Source organism: Nothobranchius furzeri, chromosome 2 (genome assembly GCF_043380555.1).
Source record: "Nothobranchius furzeri strain GRZ-AD chromosome 2, NfurGRZ-RIMD1, whole genome shotgun sequence".
Classification (NCBI taxonomy): domain Eukaryota; kingdom Metazoa; phylum Chordata; class Actinopteri; order Cyprinodontiformes; family Nothobranchiidae; genus Nothobranchius; species Nothobranchius furzeri.
The window spans coordinates 15,885,555-15,894,056 of record NC_091742.1 but is presented as its reverse complement, the minus strand read 5'-3'; the positions used below and the strand labels follow the sequence as shown (position 1 = coordinate 15,894,056).

The following is an 8,502-nucleotide window of genomic DNA, read 5'->3' as shown; positions in this document are numbered from 1 at the left end:
CTCTCTCTCTCTCTCTCTCTCTCTCACACACACACACACACACACACACACACACACACACACACACACACACACACACACACACACACACACACACACACACACACACGAGAGAGAGAGGAAAAGAGCTGAGAAAATGGAGGAAAAACTACAGCTGAGCCGAGGCGCGCCTCGACTGGGGGGCGCGCCTGATCCGAACTGAGCAGCGGCCGAATTTCGTGAGCGATTCGCTTCTCAGCGCTTCCGCGGCCGGTGTGTCCCCGGCGTAAACGCCGGCTTTCAGCCACTCCCCCTGCTGCTTCCGTCTGCTCTCGTCTGTTTTCCAGGCGAGCTGCTGCTCAACTCGAACACGGTCATTCTCTGCGCCTCCCGTCTTCTTTAAACCGCCAAGAATCATTCCTCCTACGCACACGCTTCTCTGCTTCATACCGTTTCGAACTGTCTCGCTTCTCCTCACCAGTTTTAAAGCGTTTTGCCGGAGATTTCATCAAGAAATCCCATCCCTGTGCCGGCGGCATCTCCCTGCGTGCTCGTGTGTTTCTAGCGTGGTTCCACTTCGTCTTTAACAGTGAACTTGTAGTTCACGTGACTATAACTAGAATCGTGCAGTACGTGCACGAATTGTACAAGTGCAGTACGTGGCTAGAGGCGCGCAGGTTTACGCGCGCGAAACGAAAACGGCAGCTTCCTACAGGGCGGGGCCATGATGCAGGTGAAAGCCGGTGTGTAAATGACAAATAAAGCTTGGGCGCCACCGGGGCGGTAAGTCGTCAAGTATTTACCGCCCGACGAGAAAATTTAGCGCCATTGGCGCTTGGGCGCTTTAACGGTCCACCCCTGCTCATCCTTGTGATTGGTATCAGTGATAGGTATCTGAGATCTGTATTGGTGATTGGCAGCAAAAAACCTGATCAGAGCATCCCTAGCTATTAGATCAACGTGAAAACTATTATTTATTTTGGGATGTAGACTGGGGGGAAATTGGTGATCCGAGGAACCCTCCTATTATTAGATCAAGAAAATTGACGTGTTTCGGTCACGTATGACCTTTGGCGGGGCATCTATTATTAATTTTTTTTATTGTGCTGTGTGCTTTTACATCAGATTTTATATCATTTTGTGACACATGTTACTATTTGTAGATTTTTTATTATGTGCTTTTTGTCATTTCAGATTGAAAACAATGAATTCACCCTGCATACTGAAAGTTATCCTGGTGGATAACACTAGCCAGAGGCTAATACTTTCAAATGGACTTCCTCAGTCTGTTCCAGAGCTGATGGAGGAAGTGCAACGTCAGTGTGGACTGACATACAACCTCAAATTACAATTATGGATTCACTCTTTGACAATGACTTTATTAATCTGACATCAACATCTGAACTACAAAACAGAGGCACAATTAAGGTAGTTGATCTCTCCGAAGTTGGGTTTTCCCAGTCTTCTTCCTTAACCGCTGGATGTGACCACAAGCTGTAGAGAAAAGATCAGCTTCAAGTTTTTCTGGTGTGAGCTGTCCTGACATAGAGCACCTTCCTCCTGCAGAGTCTGAGCAGTCACTTTCAAGGTTGCAATGGACAGCCAAGTTTTGTGTGCCAAAGTTTGCATTTGATTCTGAGTTCAAACTTGAAAAAGCTAATGCTGAATACAGGGAGATAAAAACACTTCTTATCCCAGACTGTAAATTACTGTCAAACATTCTGGATTGTCTTATTCAAGAAATTGTTTGTTATGGACTATACATAACTGATAACCAGTTCAGCTGCGTGGGAGAGGCCCTCATCAAGAAGCATCCTTGTCTGCTAGAGCGAGGTTCAATAACTGGATACGCTGCACTGTAATTCCCAATAGTGCTTCTTACTAAAATTATGTCAGTTATTTTCACTCACTTTAGCTAAATAGTTATACTTACTTTTATACAATTAGTTAAAACCCCAAACTAACAGTATGATGTTAAAACTCATTCATAATTAGTATAATTGTGTTTATCTTTTCTTTGGAGTAATGTGCTTTTAAACTGTTTAAGTTGAGGTCGCTCATTTCAAACAAAAAAATAACCCCTCCCTTTTGCTTTTCCTACGTCATCACTGAGCCTTGCACACGGAGATGCTAACACAGCTCTGGGTGCTATGCCACCGACAACAGCAGCGCCAGCGGCCATTAGAGGCATTTTTCGGCACGGAGGAGAATTTTAACCACATTGCCAGAATTACAAGGTAACTGTGTTTTTGTTTAAATGCTTGAACAGACGTTGCAGGTTAATCAGACTACTTAGCTGATGTGTAGAAAAACGGAGCTTGCTAGCTCAACTCGAGACTGATTGTTTGAAGCCCGCCTTAAATTTGACGGTTTTTGGTAGTTGTTACCACCTACATTTTCAAAGCTACATCGCACAGAACTTAACTATATTATCTTTAAGAGTAAAATAACGTTTTTTTAATTCCAATCTGAACTTTCTAGTCCTCGTATTTTCTTAACACAGCCTACATGGTTCCTTTGAGATGCCCGCCTGTACAAATCTAAAAAGTAACGGTTAGTTATATTTTAGTTTAGTTTAACCTACCCTTTCACTGAACTTAACTTCATATTACTTTAAATTGTAAAATAAAGTGTATTAATTTCTATCTTAACGTTCTAGTTCTCGTGTTCTTTACATGGTTCATTTAAGATACCCGCCTGTATTGATTTAAAATATAACGGTTGGTGGCTTATTTTAGTTAGATGGTTGTTGCTAGTCTATCTTTTTAAAGCTTCACACAGTAAAGTAAGTTTAGACATTTATAGCGTAACTTTTTCTAGTCCTTATGTACAATTCATTTTAGAGTATTCGACAAGACCGCTGGTAAAAAATTTAAATATAACCATGGGCGCCATTTTAGTAAAAACTAAGTGCTGAAACTTTTTCCAAAATTAATGACATAAAACTTAACGTTTAAATTATTGTTAGTAATTTCTGACTGCACTTTGTAACATTCAAGGATTTTTTACACCACATGTGTGAAAAGGGTAGATTAATTTCATTCTAACTGTAATAAAAGTAGCCGTGGGCAGCACGGGCAGAATATCTTGCCCTCCGGTCAGAACCTGAACACACCACCAGTAGGCAACGACTTATAAAAGACACACTTTATTGCACAATCAATAATAAAACACAACGATAAAACACCATGGCCCAAGCCCTCTCTTCTAAAACCAACTGTCCAGCATGAGTCACATAAGCAGCGGTACTTAGCTGTCACGGATGGTGTGACCCCCGTCCCCGGGGTCTGAGCTTCCAACGCCCCGGGGTGTAGCTTGCGAGGACGGCGGGTAAATCCACAACATAAGTCCACTGCCAGAGTCCGTAGCGGCATATGTCGGCGCGGCCTTGGCATCACCTATGCCCAGCCCTAACTGTCTAAAGAAGGCGACCAGCCTTCCCTCCTGGCGCTGGAACACTAAACACCTGTTCAGCTATCTTCGTCGCCGGTAGCCCTACCCGGCTGCGAACGACCCCACCCCCCAAAGTCCGATGCCACAATGACAGGTCGACCACGCACCCCTCTCAGTAGGTCTGTCACCCTTTTATCCTCCCTGGCCTCGTTATCCATAACGAGGACCAGCTGGTGTCCAATCACCACACCCTCGGAGCTCGGCAGCTTCCGTCTTCTGTCCATCACATAACATTAAGCAAGACTATTTTATCATTTACTCAATAAACTGTTTTTTGAAACTCCTGCCATTCAACTTCAGCATATTTTGTTGTAGTCTTGTCTTGCTGGCTTTCTGTTCACTTGCCAAAATACATTAACATTTTTGTTTTCTGTGACATTACAGTGTTTTGACTGAAGAAGCTGCGCACAAGGAGAGATCATCCACTGCTTTTCATCACCTAAAAACGGCCAGTGAAGGTGATGAAAACGGCCAGTGAAGGTGATATAAAACACCTAAAAACGGCCAGTGAAGGTGATATAAAACACCTAAAAACGGCCAGTGAAGGTGATATAAAACACCTAAAAACGGCCAGTGAAGGTGATATAAAACACCTAAAAACGGCCAGTGAAGGTGATATAAAACACCTAAAAACGGCCAGTGAAGGTGTTATAAAACACCTAAAAACGGCCAGTGAAGGTGTTATAAAACACCTAAAAACGGCCAGTGAAGGTGATATAAAACACTTGACATCTTATTGGGGACCCTTTGATTTATGACAAAATGTGGAATTGCAAGTTGTGTAGTTTTTCTACTGCGATAAAAGTCATGTTGCTGAAACATTACCGGCTTAACCATGGCCAGTACTCCACAATTTCACCTTTACCCTGTCTCTACACCACCTGCATGTGTACATTTAGTACATTTAATTCATTAAAGGTACATATGTCAAGAATACATACTGCTACACAAAGAAAAGACCATTCAAATCCAGCTTTTAATAATTATGGATTTTGCTGCCCTGTGTGTAACTTTAAGCAGCCATTTATTGAAAGGCAAATGTTTATCCATCTGAGGGGGCATTTAAAACTGAAAGAAATGGTTCCATGTCCTTTCAAGGGCTGCAATTTTAAAACCAATGTATACTCAACATTCAATGTGCACAAATGCCGAGAACACCAAAGTTCAGCACATTATGATGAAGGCATTGTGCAAAGTGTCCTAAATGTAGGCCAAAAGGATGTTCTGCAGCTTGATTCAGTAGAACCATTAGATGAAAGTGAAGTGGCATCCACTAGTGAAATGAGTACAACTGACGGTTTAGAAGAGCAGTTGCAGCACAATCTAGCTGGCTTTTTCTTGAAAATGCAGAGCATTCTCCATGTGTCCCAGAGAGCAACACAGGAGATCATTGAGTAGGGCTGGGGGTAAACGATTATTTTTAAAACGATTATTCTGACGATTATTTTATCGAATAGTCGACTATTCTAATGACTATTTAGAAAATTAATCTAATGATTATTTTTCTATTGCACAATTAACAAAAACCAGAAAATCTCAAATAAATTCCTCAAAAAAATTGATAAATTCTTACTGTAAGAGAATAAACACTACAGGCCTTCCATTTTGTATAACACTGCTTTTATTGTGTTGCGGTTGGTTATGTTCTGGTGACGTGTAGAACTTGGGAGTGCAGGCTGCTGCCTGAGAGGTGGTAGAAGATGGAGTGTCTCCATGCTGCTTTGTTTTGGTCACTTATGTGCGTGAGGCGAGTGGTCTTACGGGTTAAACCAAACTCAGGTGATATTTTACACTAAACCGAAAACCCACAACACTCTAAATGTAATAAAAGGGAGATCTACACCACAAAAAAGATGAACTCTAAACCAAAACGTAACAGCTTATCCCAACGCAAGAAGCTGTTAGCGAAGATGCTAACAGTAGCTTTACCAACGTTAAGTTCAAGTTACCAAGTTTAAATAAACCAAAAACACCCAGCAGCAAACAGACCAGCACGGAGGAGAGACTGCTACCACCAAAACAGCTCTCCTCATGTCTGAAAGAAGCTCCTTAATGGCGGGAGAAGCGCTCCCGGTGATTTTCTACATCTGCGATAGACACGAAGCAGCGCATCTGACCCCGGAAGTTGTTGTCCGTTGCCGGGAGACGAAGGGGCAAAACAGGAAAATAATCTAGTAGTGGACGGACGTTGTTCCGGGTCTTCGGTATTTGGCGGAGATTTTAGTGAAGGCGGAGAAGAGGGCGAACTAGAGGAAAAACGGGCAGATTCCTCCTCTATTTACAAACTCCTGGGGATGCAACAAGTGGGCGCGGTGCGTCGACTTCCGGATCTGACGTCGACAAATTTTTAGAATCGAGCCGTCGACTTCGTCGAGGCTTCGCTACAGCCCTATCATTGAGCACATTGATCACCTGTTTTTGTTAACAGAACCTCTCATTAAAAAATCAGTAGTTGATATACTGAAGAAGCATAACTGTCTATATACTGACAAACTGGTCGATGACATTTCTCAGGCAGTTTCTGATAGTAATGTTTTACATAAATGTATCACATCTGGTGGACCACTGTCAACAGCAAAGATGAGAAAATCTTACTATGAAGCAAACTTTCCGTATGTCAAGCCTGTGGAGTATTTAATTGAATCATCAAAGCACACATACATGTATGTGTCAATTCTTACATCTTTGCAAATGTTGTTGAAAAAAACCAAAGTCCTTGAAAAAGTTCAACAAACACCCACTCAGATACCTGGACATTTCATGTCATTTTGTGATGGATCCTACTACCGGGAAAATGTTCTACTCTCACAAGAGGGAACAAAACTTTCGATAATGCTTTATGTGGATGATTTTGAAATTGCAAACCCACTCGGTACTTCAAAGAAAATACATAAAGTTTTTGCAGTTTATTGGACACTGGCAAACTTTCCAGTTAAATCCCGTTCTGCTCTCCACTGCACTCAGCTTGCTCTCCTGTGCAACTCTAATGATGTGCGCCTGTTTGGGTTTAAGAAAATGATGTCACCACTCTTAAATGATCTGAAAACTCTTGAAGAAGTAGGCATCTACATTGATACCCTTGGTGAATGTCTTAAAGGCACTGTCTACTGTGTTGTGGCAGATAACCTTGCCGCACATGGGCTTGCTGGGTTCAATGAGAGCTTCAGGGCTACACATTTCTGCAGGTTTTGTCATGCCACACAAATAGAAATGCAGACAAAAAATGCAGTTACAGGGGATTATGTGCTGAGAACAAAGGATCTTCATGACAATCTTTTACGAGAGCTTCAGAGCGATGGCAGTGAGGGAAATTGTGGTGTCAAAAACAGTTGTGTTCTTTCTGACCATCTGTCATTCTTCCATCCTGTCACAGGCTTCCCACCTGACCTCCTGCACGACCTGTTTGAAGGCGTTGTTCCAGTGGAGATAGCTCATTGCTTAAAAGGTTTGATTTCCAGTAAATATTTTACATTAGAAGACTTAAATCGAGCAATATTGCACTTTCCATATCAACATTCTGACAAAGTTGATCGCCCTCATCCAATACCCACTAATTTTGCCAGTCGAGGGACCATTGGTGGGAATGCTCATGAAAATCATGCCCTGCTTATAATGTTGCCTCTTCTCATTGGCTCAAAAGTCCCAGAAAGAGACACGTTTTGGGAAGTGCTAATGGAGTTAAAGGATGTCGTTCAGCTTGCCATGTCTCAGATTTTTAATGAAGAGACCATTCAGTACTTGGCTTGTAAAATATTGGACCACCGGCAACTCTTCCAAGAAGTGTTTCCTAATGTTCGATTAAGGCCAAAGCATCATTACATCGAGCATTACCCACACTTGATAAAATGCTTTGGTCCCTTGGTCCACCTTTGGACAATGAGATTTGAGGGAAAGCATAAGGTTTTCAAAAAAATTATTCATGACACTCACAACTACAAAAATGTGTTAAAAACTTTGGCAGAGCGACATCAAAGTCAGATGGCATTTTATTTGTCATCCTCAAAGTTTTTCAAACCACATGTTCAGACATCCAAAATGGAGTCTATGTACATCTCATCACTACCTGCAGATACACAATCATTTATCTCAGGTATTGTTGACAGTGACACAGTTTATGGAACAAAAAATATCTCAATTGATGGCACAAGCTTTGCAATTGGCATGTTTGTATGTACTGGTGCTTATGCAGCCTTGCCAGAGTTCAAAGAGATTCGAAACATCCTACTTATCAGCGACAAAATGCATTTTCTCTTAAAAGACTACGACACTTTGTATGTTGAGCACTTGAGGTCATACGAACTAGTCGAGCATATACCGGAGAGTCATAGTGTCAAATCTGTGTGCCAGCTGTCTGACCACCTGCCACATTTTGCTTATAAGATTGCAAATGAACTAATTCTAACAACAAAACATTTCATTCCAGTGTCTGACTAAAGAAACAGAACTGAAATATCAGCAGATCTCCCCAGCCCTTCTGCCAGTGTACAGGTAATGCATACATGGCATGAGAACTCTGAGTGTGTTGAAATGTCGCTATATTATTTGAATCCTGTATGTTACAGGACCTACAACTTCAGATGGAGGCAACAGAGAGACTGAAGCTAAGGGTCATCCTTGATAATGATAATGCTGAAAGACTTATTCTGCCATCTCGCCCAAGCAGTGTACAGGCCCTCATAGATGAAATCAAAACTAGGCTAAAGTTGACTTTTGACTTTAGGCTTCAGTTTGAAGATCCAGATTTTGATCATGCATTGTGTAATTTGGTTGAAATGGAACACCTCCCAAGCACAGCATCGGTTAAAATAATCAGATTAGTGGAGCTGGACTTGATTTCAACCAGCACTAGTGAGACAAGTCTTCTGAACGATAGCACTGATGCCATAGATTCACCAGAGCGTATTAGTCGGTGGCCAGAGGTTTTTATTGTTCCAAAATTTTCTTATGAGGTGGAACATGTGCTAAAGGAAGGTAATGCAGCATTTGAAAAAGATGGGAAACTAATTAGACTTCCTAGAGATCAAAAACACAACATACTCGAGGTAATGGGGGAAGAAAATTTTTAAACTG

General features: G+C 41.8%; 1 protein-coding gene across 2 annotated transcripts; it reads left to right on the top strand.

The window, feature by feature from the left end:
• The first annotated feature begins 2,085 nt into the window (after nucleotides 1-2,085).
• LOC129165307 (uncharacterized) lies at nucleotides 2,086-8,069 on the top strand. Of its 2 annotated transcripts, XM_054748200.2 has the most exons (4): nucleotides 2,086-2,216; nucleotides 3,817-3,890; nucleotides 6,806-6,877; nucleotides 7,856-7,998. In XM_054748200.2, exons 1-4 carry the CDS (start codon nucleotides 2,107-2,109, stop codon nucleotides 7,864-7,866), a joined length of 267 nt encoding a protein of 88 aa, XP_054604175.1. In that variant the 5' UTR covers nucleotides 2,086-2,106; the 3' UTR covers nucleotides 7,867-7,998. The 2 variants fall into 2 exon arrangements, with proteins under 2 accessions (XP_054604175.1, XP_054604173.1); XM_054748198.2 differs by having other exon boundaries at nucleotides 6,806-8,069.
• Nucleotides 8,070-8,502: the final 433 nt, after the last annotated feature.

Excerpts from the sequence above, each read along its gene's own strand:
- LOC129165307 (XM_054748198.2), top strand. The coding sequence starts at position 2,107 with ATGCTAACACAGCTCTGGGTGCTATGCCACCGACAACAGCAGCGCCAG. Across the intron at positions 2,217-3,816 it reads CACATTGCCAGAATTACAAG|TGTTTTGACTGAAGAAGCTG; the intron begins GTAACTGTGTTT and ends GTGACATTACAG. Across the intron at positions 3,891-6,805 it reads CCTAAAAACGGCCAGTGAAG|GCTTCCCACCTGACCTCCTG; the intron begins GTGATGAAAACG and ends ATCCTGTCACAG.